The sequence below is a fragment of the Chrysochloris asiatica genome, unplaced genomic scaffold (genome assembly GCF_000296735.1).
Source record: "Chrysochloris asiatica unplaced genomic scaffold, ChrAsi1.0 scaffold00648, whole genome shotgun sequence".
Classification (NCBI taxonomy): domain Eukaryota; kingdom Metazoa; phylum Chordata; class Mammalia; order Afrosoricida; family Chrysochloridae; genus Chrysochloris; species Chrysochloris asiatica.
Window position 1 is genome coordinate 179,462 of NW_006409166.1, and position 14,827 is coordinate 194,288.

The following is a 14,827-nucleotide window of genomic DNA, read 5'->3' on the forward strand; positions in this document are numbered from 1 at the left end:
AATAACAAAAATAATTGCTCAATTTGCATTGTATTACCATTTATAACAAGGGCATACTGGATTTCCATATATGGTAGAAGATCAAGTGAAGATGATCATACTAACGGTATTGGATGCGTGAAGTGTAAGGGGGATGTTTAGGCTGGGAAACCCCTCAGTACTTTGCTCCATGCACCAGGTATTGACCTATACCCGAGTTAGGGCTCGGTGGGCTCCTGGCCACATGTTACACTGGCTACACAACCAACCATCTTAGTGTGTAGTGTTGCACATATGAGGAATTAATAAACTTGGATTCCTGTTTTGGGGATCATCACTTGCTGACGACTTTAGTTCCTGGAGAGAGAAAAAAGACATGGACATGAAACCAAGTGTCAGCCCAAGGAGAGCTACTCTCAGGAAGGACAGATTAGAACCAGTTGTGCACTTAGCCATTTAATTAGACTCCAGACAGGGCTTCCCTTTAGAGGGGTGTGTGCCAGCTCCGATTTTAATGTCTAGCATGTAAACTAAGGTCTTTCCCTTCAACATGAGGTGGACATAGAAAACGGAGCCCCCCTATCATACCTGTGCCCATGTTTTAGCTGAGGAGACCTGGGATGCCTAAGGTGTGCTGTGAGTGGCTAAGTTCCTAGATCCCACCACCTACTCCCTTCTCCCCAGGGACTCTTGGGGCAGCATCAACAATCCATCCTCCTCAGGTCAGAGCTATGACAACGAGAGTGCCAGTCTTGGAAGTCTTCAGCAGACCCAGAAACGATTTCATTGTAACTGTCAATTTCAATAGAAATCGTTCTTCCTAAATTTTGGAACTGAATTTGACGTACTCAGTGAACCTCAACCATTATTTTTAATACATGAAAAAGGGGAAAGCAGTTATTCTTTTTGGCTTGGATACCAGAAGTTAGAATTAATAACTGCTGGATCTGTGAGCCTATTGTTCACAGAACCACCCTGAGCAGTATCCCAGAGGCACACACAGATGACTACAGGGCTCTCCAGCCCTCTGTGCTTAGCCACAGTGTGCTGAGGCCTGCAGTCTTCTCCATGGATGATGCCTGCTCCCTGGTGGTACACCCGTCTTCTACACTGACTGGAGGATTAGTGGGCCTGGAAGTGAATATGAACAATGGTTTTTTGTAACTATAGCCTTGTTCTTCTAGTACCGGAGGTGGACTCTGCCAAAACAACTAGGTAAGTGGCCTTGGGTAAGTCAGAGGTGACAGCAACTGAGTTGGATGACATCATAACTTCTGATTTCAAAATAGGAGCTGCAGAGGCTGGAGTTCAAAGGTGGTGTGGTCTTGTGAATCCCTAAGGATCCTGCCTCTTGCCTGTTGCACTCACTCCTTGTTTTTTCCATGTTTACTTGCTCCTGGGAAGAGCCTGGCTACCTTTGGCTCCCATTCTTTGCCAGCAGGAGGTTGGTCACAGGACTCCAGACATGCTCGTGCATCTTTCCCAACAAAAACAAATCTCCTTCAAGTCCCATAGAGACAACCATCTGTTCTTTGTAGGCCAACAACACCTGGGAAAGTACCTTCTCCTCACTCGAGCTCTAGCCAGGTCTAGGAGTCCTTGGATTTCTGCTCCTTTCGGGCTCTGGAAGCCATGAGACTAAAAAAGAGACCAGGAGTTAGAGTTCGAAGGTAAATGGCCAAGAAAGGAAGCAGGTCAGCCAGAATCACGTCTTTCTTCTTCTTTCCCACGGCAGCAAGGACATCTTGGGCCACCTCTGTGGGGCTCCGGCCCTGGGTCGTGGTCTTGTCCATAACTAAAACACACACAGAAGAAAGCAAAATAAACATGTGAACATGGAAACAAGTCCCTCAGGGACCTGGGCTGGTACAACCTTTAGGTCCACCACTGTGTCCCTTATGCAACTGGGAGGCAGGTAGAGTATCGCTGTTGGAGCAGAAAGCCTCATCTTGCTCCCATGGAACCTCTGGTAGTTTCGAACTGCTGACCTTGAGGTTGGCAGCCCAACTCGTAACCACTATGCTACCAGAGCTGAGCGCCTCAGATTCTCTACCCTATGGAAATGCTGTTCACTGGGAAAGTGGGTCTCAGGGAGGTCTTTTAGCAGTAGTTCTGGAACTCAGAAAATCCCCATACCCTCTGGTTTATTCCTCTGGTGCCAGTGGAGTTCTGTGTTCCTGGGATCAATGGCTAGTTAAGGGTTGTACTCAAAGCCTGGCTCTACAGGGGGTCAGTGGGCCTGCTGTGCTATAAACACTCACTGAGGACCTCTGGCAGCACATCCCTCAGGCTAGTGAGAGAGACAAGCTGAGGTGATGCAGGTAGCAGCCCAGTGACAAAGTCCAAGGTGGCATCTGTAGCAGGATTCAGGAAGAAATATGGTTTTCCTAGACATGTTTCTAGGAAACCCTCCTAGTTGGTGTAGCATGCATGTGCATCACATCAGAGGGCACAGGGATGGATAACAGGCTCAAATCCCTGGCCAGCAGGCTCACCACGTGCTGGAGAGTGATGAGGGAGGCAGGTGGTTAGGGGGCCAAAGAGTAAAGCAGAGGAAGACCCCCCAAATGGCTTATGACTTGGCCTTTAAGAAGATGACAGGCTCTGCCATAGTCAAATAGAGCGCAACTTCACATCTCACAACATGGAGGAGCTTGGGTTTGTGAATGAGAGGTTGGGGCTTCCCAGTAGCAGGGGCCAGGAGGGCATGTCGCAGCTATTAGATAGGGGAACTGCAGGTTCAGTGCTTTAAACAAGAGAGTCTGTTAACACTAAGGTGAAGGCCAGCCTAGATGGGATCTCGGAGAGGGACCCTCTCACACTCCACCTGAGGAGAACTTTGCCTGTTGGAAGCAGTCACTCACTAAGGGATGTCTTGGTTTCAGGTCTAACGATAGATAGGCGCAGACCATTGCTTTCAGTGCATATGAGCTCACCGGAAGCTAAAGTGAAGGATGAGTGGGAGTACAGACCCCTCTCAGTTCCTGATGCCATGCCATGTGTGAACTGGGTAAGGAACACGGAAGAGGTCTTGGTTCATTTTAGGGGTTACATGAGACAGCTGAGGGGAGTTTAGGAGGTGTTAGCTCAATAGCAACGGATGCTCCTCCTTCCCTCGTGATTTTCCAGTAAAGCCTAACCAGCTGGCAGGCAGAAGCCACCAGGCACAGGTGGCCGTCACTCAGGTTGTACCGGCCCCTGAACTTCCTCGACAGTGGCCTGTTCTCATTGTATTTCTGTTAAGAAAAGGTTTCTGACTGTTTCTCATTTCCAGATGCCAAAAGAAAGATCTTTTTAAAAAGCATCTTCCTGGTCTAAGTCTGTACAAAGTCCCCTAGCCCCACACTCCCCTCTAGTTTCTGTTGTGGAGAAAAATGCCTGTTGAGAGAGGTGTGCCTGCCAGTGCAGGGCTATGTTGACACAGGCCTGGTGGGTGGTGTAGGGATGAGTGGTGGTGGAAGGCTGCAGGGACAAGGGGCAGAGCCAGCTTCAAGGCATCAGTATGTACAGGTCAGCTCTGACCTGAGTGGCAGGAACCTCCTGGTTTCTGCTGAACATGTTGGGCCAAGTGACCCAAGTGGTGTCTGCAGGCCAGGTCAGCTCCATTCTGAAGACTTTCCACCTCTTAAGGCCCTGGCTGGCTTCAAAAGCCACAGCATTAATGCTTGTGTGAAGGGAGTCCTGGTGTGGTGCCATAGGATAATGCACTGGGACTGCAAGGTTGGTCTGAACTGCAGGGTCGGGGGTTCAAACTCAACCAACTGCTCCTATTGGACCGACTCAACGGCACTTACGGATGACAGCTAGCTCAAGGTGGGAAAGGGCCATCTCTACAAATAGCACCCACAGAGCAAGACTTATGATTGGAAAAGTCCTATTTTACATGAGAATGACCAGAGACCTACTCAGGTAAAGAGCAGCGCAAGTGTCACCATTCACGCAGGAAGCGTCAGACCTCACCTCCATATCGGGACCCGTCAGCAGTGATGGCATTTAGGGAAAGGTTGGTGTGGATGTAGCCTGGGCTGATGACGGTCACGTCAATTTCATGCTGCTCCATCTCTGCGCGCAGACAGTCGAAGAATGCCTGGGTTGCGTGCTTGGATGCTGCGTCTGCAAGGTGTGGCAAAGAGAGGCAGGTAAGAGTGCTGAGGTGGGACACCGGCATGGAGCCTTTACGACCTTCTCCATTCCTCCTCTCGAATGCTTTTGATAAGGGCCCTGTTCTTAGGAAACACTCAAGTATTTAATATTGAAGGACTGTGTTTCCATCTTTCTTTCAAATGGCTCAGTAAAAAGAAAAGATAAAATGTGAACGAACAATCAGGAAATCCATGTGAAGGTTATGTGGGAGTTCTTTGTACAGTTCTTGCAATATTTCTTTACACTGGAAACTGTCCCATATTAAAAGTTAACATAGAAATTAATGCCTACTGGGTATAACATAGGTCTCTGGGTGGTGCAAGTGGTTTGTAATCAGCTACTAACCCAAAGGTTAGTTAGTGGTTCAGAATTCTCCCAGAAACACTGCAAAAGAAAGGCTTGATGATCAGCTTCTGGAAAGATTACAGCCAAGAAAACGCCAAGGAGCAATTCCACTCTGTTAGTACATGGGATAATTATGGGTCAAGGGCTAACTTAATGGAAATGGGATTTTTCCATTCACATAGTACAGAGGATAAACCTGAAAAACTGGAAGTCCTCCTGATTCCATCCCACTCCCCAGAAGTGACTGATGCTGACAGTTTCTCATGACTTAATTTTCATATACTCTGTAGTTTTGTGTTTCAGGAATGAACCCATACTGTCCATAGTACCCCTGCAGAGCCACACACTGCTGAAGGCGCATGCACTCTGCTGGGCCGCTTTGTCAGCCAGGCTCAGCTCTGCCAATGGTCTTGGCTGTGTCCAGTGAGCACCTTGTGCTCATGAGTGCAGCTTGGCCCATGCTCTCCAGGAACCCTCCACTTGTCTTCTCCAGGGTGCTGGGGCTTGTGCCTCTGTTCTCCACAACACTCCACCCACCAAGCATGGGCATGGCAACAGAAACCGGCCTTCTCGCTTGTTCAGAGCTCAGAACGTTGTAACTCTAGGAAAGGGGCATCCATCAGCCAAGAAAAACAGGGAAAGATCAAGGACGTGTCACAGGAAGTTGCCAAAGGTACCACTTGGATTCTGAACTTACTGCAGTCTTTCAGAGATAGTGCCTTCAGGTTTGCATATAGTTCGGGGCTGGATAGTTTGGGGAGTGGAGGGAAACTGCTCCTATTGGCCATAATTCTAGGGGTACAGCCCAGGAAAGAGCAGGTCCTCATACGGATCTGCCGATGGCTGTACCCTGTGGGTAGGCCTGGTACAGGGACTTCCTGACTAAGTGACCAGCATGTGTGGGTCACATCATTGTCCAGCAAGAACGCTGACCCACCAGGCAGCACTAGGCCATCAGGGATGTTTCCTGCAAGCAAGCTCAACTAGAGACCAAAGATTAGGCAGTTAAACTCAAGTGGACTGTGGGAATCATTTTAAACTTGCACGTAAATTGCAAGAACACAAAAAGTACAGAGAACACTAAATCCTTGCCTAGATTTACCTATTACTAACAATTGACTAGCGTAGTGGTTACGAATCAGGCTGCAAACTTCAAGGTCAGCAGTTTGAAACTACCAGCGGTTCCGCGGGAGAAAGATGAGGCGTTCTGCTCCTGTAAAGCTTTACAGCCTCAGAAACCCTGTGCAGGGTCGCTAAGAGTCAGAACCAACTGCATGGCACATAATCACCAACAATTGACTTTAGTTGCTTAATTGTTTGTAATTACACAAATGATGTCTTTTCCATCTGAGTGGCCATGCTGTCTCCTGCTCTCTGAGCTGAAGGCGAGCCAACAAGACACACAGGACAGTGAGTGCCACAGCTTCCACAGAATTCACCTTGTCTGCTATCTCATTCACTACCTGTACAGCCAAGGAGGCAGTTGCAATGACTGTGAGTGTCCTGTGATAAGTAAGGACCCTGAGAGGCAGACAGGTAGGTAATCTGTTCAAGGTCGTACCAACCCAAACACCATACCCACTGCAGTTGAGTCAGGAGAACTGAAAACCCATAGGTTTTCTAAGCCTATAAATCTTTGTGGAAGTTGACGGCCACATCCATGGAGCACTGATGAGTTTGTACCACCGATGTCTTGCTACTGCCCTATGAGCGCTCCTCCCAAGATCATACAGCTACAACTAAAGGCAGAGCTCGGATTCATGTCTGAAAGAATGGTGGTAAGTGCCACTGAGGCTGACTCATAATGACCCTGTATACATAGGGTTTCCGGAGACCTTGACATTCAAGCCGACCTTCTGGTCCGGTGCTTATCCTACTGTGCCACACTTGCCACATTTCCTGTTCAGATGATGGGCTGCAGTAGGGTGGTGGGACTAGACTCTGGTCACTGTCATTTCAGAGTGAAAAGAAAGGTCCAGCCCTTCTGACAGATCCACAGGTGCTGGATTTGAGCAGACATGGCTGTGATAAGTCAGTACGTCCTCTCAGACAATGCAACAAAGAAATGCACTCCTAGAACCAGCTGTGAAATGATTTCCAACAGCTTAAAAACAACCCCCATACACCATGGTCAACTGCCATAACATGGTCCACAAAGACAATGTTTGACATTCTACTTTGGTAAGTAATGATTGGGATCTTAAAGCTCATAAGTAGTCATCTAAGGTGCAACTACTGGTCTCTCCCTGTTTGGAGAAGAGTGATGAAAATGGAAGATGCTTGGAATCAACGAGTCCAATGGAGTAACAGACCAGGTGAACATCAGTCTCCACGACACTGAGACCAACTGTTCTATTAGAGATCATATCAGAACATCCTGGGTAGAGGGGAAGGAAAGGTGGAACAAAGCTCAAGATCATAAAAAAAAGACCAACCTTATGATAACATAGACTGGTAGAATCCCGAGATTACGGCCCTTGGTCATCCTTCAACTCTGGATTGAACTCACCCTGGTGGCTCAATTTTCAGCCAAGTAATCAATTGGTATACAGAAAGGACAATACTTAATGAGGCACTCACACCACAGAATGCACAACCAATTGACATCAAAAGAGCATTTACCCAAGGACAGAGTTCATAATGGTTGGGAAAGGAGAAGAATGGAAACAAGAAACAGGGAGGAAGTGTAACATGTGATGTTACATGGAGAGGATTGCCATCACTGACATGGGACAAAGGCTCTGATTGGTTGGATGTAAAACTGATGATCGGATCTGATCTGTAAACCTTCACTCAATCCATAAGAAAAGGTGTTTAAAAAAAACCCCCAACACCTCAGATACCCTACTTCTTTCCTGGTGAGCTAGTTCTGGTGCACTCATTCTCAGGTGTGTGGAGGACAGTGAACTGGAAGTCAGTTTGACAGTTTTGATTTTTGGCTACTACCCAGCATTTCTGTAGGATCAGCACTGGGTTGTTAACAGCAAGGTCTGTAGTTCAAACCTACCAGCTGCTCCTAGGAAACCCTATACAGGGTTGCATGAGTTGGAACTGACTTGCTGGCACTTAACAACCACCCAGTGTTTCAAGTTGGTGGAATTTATCACACTGAAACCGTCCAGCAGAGCCGAGAGATTATTAGGAGGTTCTATACAGCACAATATTGCTGATGGTCACAGGCCAGACCCTAGGGAAGAATTCTTTCCATGCCTACCAGTAGGAAATGACTACATAAGTGGATCACAAAACCGGACCGAATGGTAAGCCAGCACTGCTGTGCTGATACAGACTGAGGAACTATCGGGAGGAGTAAGACAACCACAAAACACAATCCTGTATCTGCTTGATTATATGTAGAAAAAATTGTGCACCTGCCCCCAAATGCACCACTGGTTATATCTGTGGGAAGACGATGCCAATTGTTAGGACTGCCAGCAGTCGTGGCTGATCCTTTTACAGTGCCGAGTTCCTGTGCTGCTCCATCCACTTTCCTCACAGTACACACAGATTAACTGGTGTACAGATCTCCTCACTAGCTCTCAGGTTGGTTCTGTGACCATCCTATTCTGTAAACGAGGCCAGAGGTACCAAGAGGGAGCACTAGCCCCATGCTAGACACAGGATGAGGAGTGGCACTGGGACTTACATTTAAATTCATTTGTTTGACTCAGGAGTTTGCATTCTGGTGACATTTCTTTCCATCCTGTACAATGTATTTCTGTAATGTGTGAATTCTGGATAGTAAACAGGTACTGTAGGAATGTTCTGCTCCAGTGAAGAGTCACAGCCTCAGGAACGCTATACAGGGTCACTAGGAGTTGGAACCCACTTGATGGCACTTAATAACAAACAAGGAACACTTTTAGGGGAAGGAGGAGTACTTACAGGCTGATCGAAAAGGAATGCTGATTTTTCCCTGGATGCTGCTGATCACGACAACATGGCCTTGTTTCCTCTCAATCATGGAAGGCAGAAGTGCTAAGGAGAGAGGGCTAGACTTGAGGAGGCCTGCCTGGCACCAAGGAAACCAGGCTTACGATAGTTAGCATTGAAAGCCCTTCAAGGTGGGGAACTGAGGCTTCCTATGCCCAGCACTCTGCAGGCAGGAGGGTGAGGAGGGGAGGAGAGGGGAGGGGAGCAGGAATGGAGATGGCCTAACAGCCTGGGTCCTCTCCATGGCAGTGTAGCCCCTGGCCCTGTGTATGTAGAGCCTCTCCTGCAGACTACTGGACAGGAACACACCCTCACTCTCATACTTTGTAGGGTGTAAGACACTGAGGGGTGGGGGACGGACAGCACAATGTAGACTAAACTGTCACTAAGGAAAATAAGTCTTGATTTGAGGTTATAAAGCAGAGAGAGAAAGTGCAAATAAATGCCCCCAGCTCGACAACACCCACTTCTGGGTAAAGTAGAAGACAGGGACAGCATGTTTAACTGACAAGTCTAAGTGAAAACACAGCCATAGCTCAGGGCTCTGTTCTCCCACCCCCTACTCCCTACCCTCTAGGTAAAATTACCTTTCGTTAGAGCAACAGGACCAAAGTAGTTTGTCTCCATCACTCTCCTGTCCACATCTCCAGTGGTGTCTACGATGGCACCACGGTAGCTGATACCAGCATTGTTGACCAGTATATCTACATGGCCAAAGCACTTCAGAATCTCAGCTGTCGCAGCAGCAATGGTGTTGGGGTCTGCCAGGTCGAAGGTCACTGCGTAAGGCTTGTGTGTCTGCACCTGGGCAAAGATAGCAAAATTCACCTTCTGGGTCCCCAGGGGTCCTGGGAGGAGCCAGTGAGCAGGCTGCAGAAGGTCCTGCTGACAGTGCCTGGTCCTGACCGAGGTACTTTCTCATGGAAAATGCACAGATACCAGGAACGACAGCCAAATGTGTCACCCACACACTGAATTCCACAGGGCGAAGCTCACACGGCAGAGACCACACAGATATGTGCAGAAGGCATGCTGGACTAGCATGGTCAGCCTTGCTCTGAAGGATTCAGTCTGGTGGTGAAGTCAAGGGGCCTTTGGCTGTGCTTCATGGTACCCGGGCATTTTCATGGTATCTGCTGAGAAACAGTGGCCTGCTCAGGACATGCAGTTCCATCCAGTTGCTCCTGAGAACAGTTTTTGCACATTCCCTCTGTGCCAGGCACTAGCACACAGCAAAAAGCAAGACAGACACGGTTGCTGCTCTCCAGAGGCATAGGGCCTAACAGGGAAAACATGGACTCTAATTGAAGGTGTGAAACTCTGACTTAGGTGAACAGTCTAACCAGGTAAAAGGGAGCCAGGGACACTCTTCTCCACAGCGGGAACCTCCCTGTGCCACTAAATGGCAGAGGCAGGACTTTGTCCCAGTTAGGACTGAGAGGCTTAAGGGCACCACAAGTCAGGAGACCCAGGCTGCTTTGGGGCCTGGAGCCTTGGGTGCTGCCATTTGCATAGTGGCTGGTACAAACCGTAGGGAGCCAGTGAGCTGGGCTCAACCCCAACAGACAACATAACCCTGGGCTCACCTTGGTGGCACATTGAGTAGCAAGGTCTTTGGTGAGTTCTTCCAGGGCCTTCCTGTTGCGGCCGCAGAGCACCAGCTTAGCACCTGCAGCATGGAACACTTTGGCACATTCTAAAGGAAGAGAAAAGCACACTGACCGCCAAGGAAGTGCATGCCTTCTCTTCCCATGGAGTCTACTTGAACTTACCAAGCTGCAGCGCCAACATGTGCACGCCCTGCTGGAGACCCAAAGGCATCATGGAGCAAAGCTGTGGGAGAGGGCAGCTGTGGCGCTGTAGGATAAACACTGGATTGCTAACCATTAGGTTGGTGGTTCAAACTCACTCCTGGGAAACCCTATACAGGGTTGCTATGTCAGAACCGACTTGATGGCGTTTAACAACATGCTGCCCTTACAGCCTCCTATCACAAGGCAAAGGGGAAAGCAGCGGATGAGCAGACAGTCAGTACTGGGCTCATGCAGCACATGCTGACTCTACTGAACCCTGATAACTTGTGAACTTTATCTTGACTCCCACAAGTGAGCTAGGTAAGCAGGCAGTGCCTGCTGCTCCCAAACCTGCTCTGTTAGGCTATTTCCCAGATCACCTAATGCCATAGGCATATCTGCTGAGCATAAGTGCCTGTGGGGTTCTGTAGGGGAACAGTGGCAGGGAGCAGGAAGCCCTCTTGAGTTCTGAGGCATGAGTGTGGGGTCTCCCAAGAGCGTGTTCTCAACAGAGGGAATGGAGTATGTGAGCACCTGAGGGCCATACACAGATGACACTGGACAAAAAGTAGGCATCTAATAGGCTGATACGGCACTGTAGGATAAGCACCCACCACCCATTCCTCGGAAACCCAATACAGGGCTGCTACGTGTGGAAATGGATTCAAAGGCATTTAGCCACAATACGCTTGCAGGCCTGGGGGGCAGGCTGGGAAATGACACAATTGTAAGTAAAAGAGTTATGTGAAGCCACTGCAACATTCCAGATAAGCAGTGATGACTTCAACAAGGACCAGAGCTAACTGGGCATCAATATTAGTCAATAAACACAACTTACACTGGAGAGCAGGATTCTGGTGTGACTCAGGATGGGCAGGAGTGTAATACCTCTGCTCCCTGAGTAGGAACCAGATCCTTCTTCTACTTCATCCTCTAGCCTGCTTTCTCCATAAGGTTGAACAACTGTGGGCTGACAGCCACATGACTCCCTCCCTCTAGGCAGGACAGGGCCTCTATCATTTCTTGCTAGCTCTGATATCAAAACCTCCCTGAAGGACTGTGGTCAGAGGAAGCCCAACTGGGTCCAAATAACTCCCTCTGGTTGGGGCCTGTTCACAGAAAGTAGGGGGAGGGCAACATATCTCCTGGGCAGGTAGGGAGAAGTTGTCAGGCGTGGGTCAGGGGAATGTCCTCAGCTACTCCTCCTCCTGTCGTCCTGGAACTGGAAGCTCCGGAAGTAGTCCAGCTGGCACAACAGCGAACATGCATAAGCTAGACTTCCTGCCAATTACTCTTACCCCTGCCACTGCTGGTTTGTGACCTGGGCTAAGTTACGGAACCTCTTTATACCTTGATTTCCTCTTCTATAAAATGCAAGTGCAAACAGCACCTACCTTCAGAGGTGACAGGAATTCAATGAGTCAAAATGTTCACATATTACTGTGGTTGGGGTGGTGGTATACGGTGGAGTCCATTCTGACTCATAGAGACCTTGTACAGGGTTTCCAAGGCTATAAATCTTTATGGGAGCAGAAAGCCTTATCTTTCTCCCACGAAACAGCTGGTAGTTTCAAACTGCTGACTGTGAGATTAGCAGCCTGACTTGTACCCACTATGTGCTACCAGCACTCCTCAGATACTACTGTACTGACAGATAAAAATCACTATAGAAGTGTTTTTTAAATCCTTAACTACCACTTTTACATATTCTAAGAAGTTGACTGTTGTGGAAATGAAAGTACATGGGTTTAAAGAGACATTGTCTATTCTCACCCTGAGGTCTAACTGTGACTTACTGAACTCATGGCATAACACCTCAGACAAAAGGCCTGGCTGGTAATGGACTTCCACAAAGCAAACCACTGACAACCTGATGGAGCACAGTTCTACTCTGATACACATAGGGTTGCCCTGAGGTTTTGTTGCTGTTGTTGTTGCTAAGTACCATGGAGTTGGGATCTGACTCATAGCGACCCTGTACAGGGTTTCCAAGGAGCAGTTGGTGAGTTGGAACTGCAAGCCTAAACGGCCTAAACTGACATAACAGTTTACTGCATTAACCGGCAGCACCACACCAGAAGCCCTGAGGTTTAATCTACCTCAAATGCCAAGGAGGAATCTGAGGCTCCTTATTAGTTGTGCTAAGTGGGAAAGCTGCCAGTAAAAACCCCTCATTCAGGTCCAAGTGGTTTGAGGCTGGGGGAGATCACAGTGTTTCAGTCACCCCTGCTTCTCAGAGGGTCCCCACTTTAGGGGCAAAGCCAGGAGGGGTGGGTAATAGGGTTTGGGCTGGCTGTCCTCAACTGGACAACCCTTCGGCCACAACAATGTCAAGATTCCTTGAAGTTTGAAGGGTTCCAAATGGGAGAGAAAAAGTCCTGGTGTTCTTCAGGATTTAGCCACTTTCTTCAGAGTATACAATCTGTGCTTCTCTAGGTGTCATGCAGCACGGCCACTCCTCCTCTAGCTAGAGAGAACCTGTGGTTCCATCCACAGGTAGTGCATTCCAGGGAGGCTACATCATGTCTTCTTGGAAGGAAAGTGGCTGGCTATTGCATGGCTCAGCCCAACTGAAAAGCACAAATCCAGAGCTGGGGCCATTGCAGCCAAGGTTCTATGGGGGTCAGGGTGAGTGGGGATCTGAAGTTGCACTGCCCATTTTGTTTAAACTCATTCCCAGAGATACCTAACCTCACGCCAGATTGCTTCCCTGCCTGATTTCATTATAATGGACATTTTGGAGTTGCCGTCAAAGATTGCAGGCACAGAAGTGAAGTGGGGAGGTATGCTGGTATATATGAACAGCATCTGGAAAATGACTGCCTAAACTCTGTGTACTGCCAAGAGTCATTAGAAAAACCAAAAAGGGAACAAATTAAAGTTTGTGCAAGAAGTGACAGAAATGAAAAGATGGGAAAGAATTCAATTTTCATTTCTTGAAAAAGTGGATTTATGGAGGTAGGAGGGTGAAGGGAAAAGAACACCAGGGCCAACATCGCGCTGATGGAGGACTGATATGCTGTCAGCACTCCTAGGTTAGAAATGAGAGCCACATCTAGAACATTCTATTCCTTAGTAAGTAGTCCTGCTCTCTTACAAGGACAAGCTCATGTAGCTTCAATTTGGAAAGCTACCTGAACACTGGACTCACCATGGAGGACACTGGAGTATCTTACACCAATATGCCCTTGGTAGTCATCCCCTGTGGGGGGGCGTGTACTGAAATGGCTGGTAAGAACCAGTTCCAAGTTTATCCAGGTGGATGGGAGAGAGACATAGGAACTGTGCCTACACTGTTATCTGGGGCAGAACATGAACAGAGTGATTTGGAGGACATGGCTGCCATAACATACTGTAGGTTCATTTTCCCCAACAGTTTGGTGTGTGGACGAGAACCAGTGGGGAAGACAATGTCCTTCTCATGCTTCTCCACTGGAATAGCTGCCACTCATGCTCTCCTTCTGGCCTACCACTCAGATACTTAGCAGTAACTTTGAAGAACTACTTCTCTCTGGGATCAAGAGATGCAGCTGCTCACCGCCTATATATAGGAGCTGACCGAGGTCAAACAACTGTCCCAATATCTGGTGACAGGCCTAGGTTCACCTGAGATCTTGTCTGACATCCACAGTGGCATGGCCATGAAATCACTCTCCCTAAAGTCTTCCCTGAGCCTTCTCCACGCAGCCTGCCCCCACTTCCCACTATAAGCCATTTACCCCCAGACAAGGCCCTGCCTGTGTCTTTGTCCTGTGGCAAAGCCAGGCTGCTCCCCCTGGACCCACCTTCCTTCACCAGGCATCTTGCACTCAGGTGAGCCCTGAGCCAGAGAGGCTCTTTCTAACTGGAAGTCCTAGGGCAAGTCACACCTGTGAATCCGACTTGTGGCAACAACACTGAGATAATGCAGGTAAAATACTCAGTGCCGGCCTGGCACACACAAATATGCCCTCTGTTGCTGAAAGAGCAAAATCCTATGGTACATCATGGCCCCTCTCCCTGTCCTAGACATGTGGCACAGAGCCTGGCACACATGATGAGCAGGCTGTATGGGCACACTTGAAGATGGGGCACCCAGGTGATCCCTGTGATACAGGGTGCCTTGTAGCCCTTCTTCATGGAGAACTCCAATGCAGTTGTACAGAGAATAGGACACACTGCCTGTCCACATCACCCAACCTGCTCTACTCATGTGTCTCAACCCTACAAATGGCGGCCACCAGAGAACCTACCTTTGCCCAGCCCAGAGGTGGCACCCATGATGACCACAACAGCGTCCTGCAGGTAGGCCTTCATGCGCATCCGCTGCAGCAACTTGAAAAGGCTGAAGACACCCATGCAGCTGAAGAATAGAGACAAGATGGCCATGGATATAAGCAAGTCCATGACCTTTGCCTTTGGAAGACTCCTCCTAGAGAACAAAAGTCAGGTACATCAGTGACAAGATAGGAGCAACCTGCCCATCCTCCTTTGTCTGGTTGAGCCCCAGCTCTGAGCCCAGTGTCCCCTTCTGTCTAGTGTTGTGTGCCAGGTGTCTTGTTCCCTATCCTGGTGGGGACCCACAGACAGCCCAGCCAGACTTCATGCTGCTCTCAAAGACACACATAGATTCCAAAGCTGGGTGTTAGGCTTGG

General features: G+C 48.7%; 1 protein-coding gene across 1 annotated transcript; it reads right to left on the bottom strand.

Annotated features, from left to right (window-relative positions):
- Nucleotides 1-1,568: 1,568 nt before the first annotated feature.
- On the bottom strand, nt 1,569-14,603 carry DHRS7B (dehydrogenase/reductase (SDR family) member 7B). The gene is made up of 6 exons (XM_006877864.1): nt 14,426-14,603; nt 9,987-10,096; nt 8,988-9,204; nt 8,353-8,445; nt 3,940-4,092; nt 1,569-1,774 (listed from the first exon to the last, which is right to left on the bottom strand). The coding sequence occupies exons 1-6, from the start codon at nt 14,577-14,579 to the stop codon at nt 1,569-1,571; spliced, it is 933 nt and encodes a 310-aa protein (XP_006877926.1). The 5' UTR covers nt 14,580-14,603.
- Between the last annotated feature and the right edge of the window lie 224 nt (nt 14,604-14,827).

Excerpts from the sequence above, each read along its gene's own strand:
- DHRS7B (XM_006877864.1), bottom strand. The coding sequence starts at position 14,579 with ATGGACTTGCTTATATCCATGGCCATCTTGTCTCTATTCTTCAGCTGC. Across the intron at positions 9,205-9,986 it reads CTACTCAATGTGCCACCAAG|GTGCAGACACACAAGCCTTA; the intron begins GTGAGCCCAGGG and ends ATCTTTGCCCAG. Across the intron at positions 4,093-8,352 it reads CATTCCTTTTCGATCAGCCT|ACGCAGCATCCAAGCACGCA; the intron begins GTAAGTACTCCT and ends CACACCTTGCAG.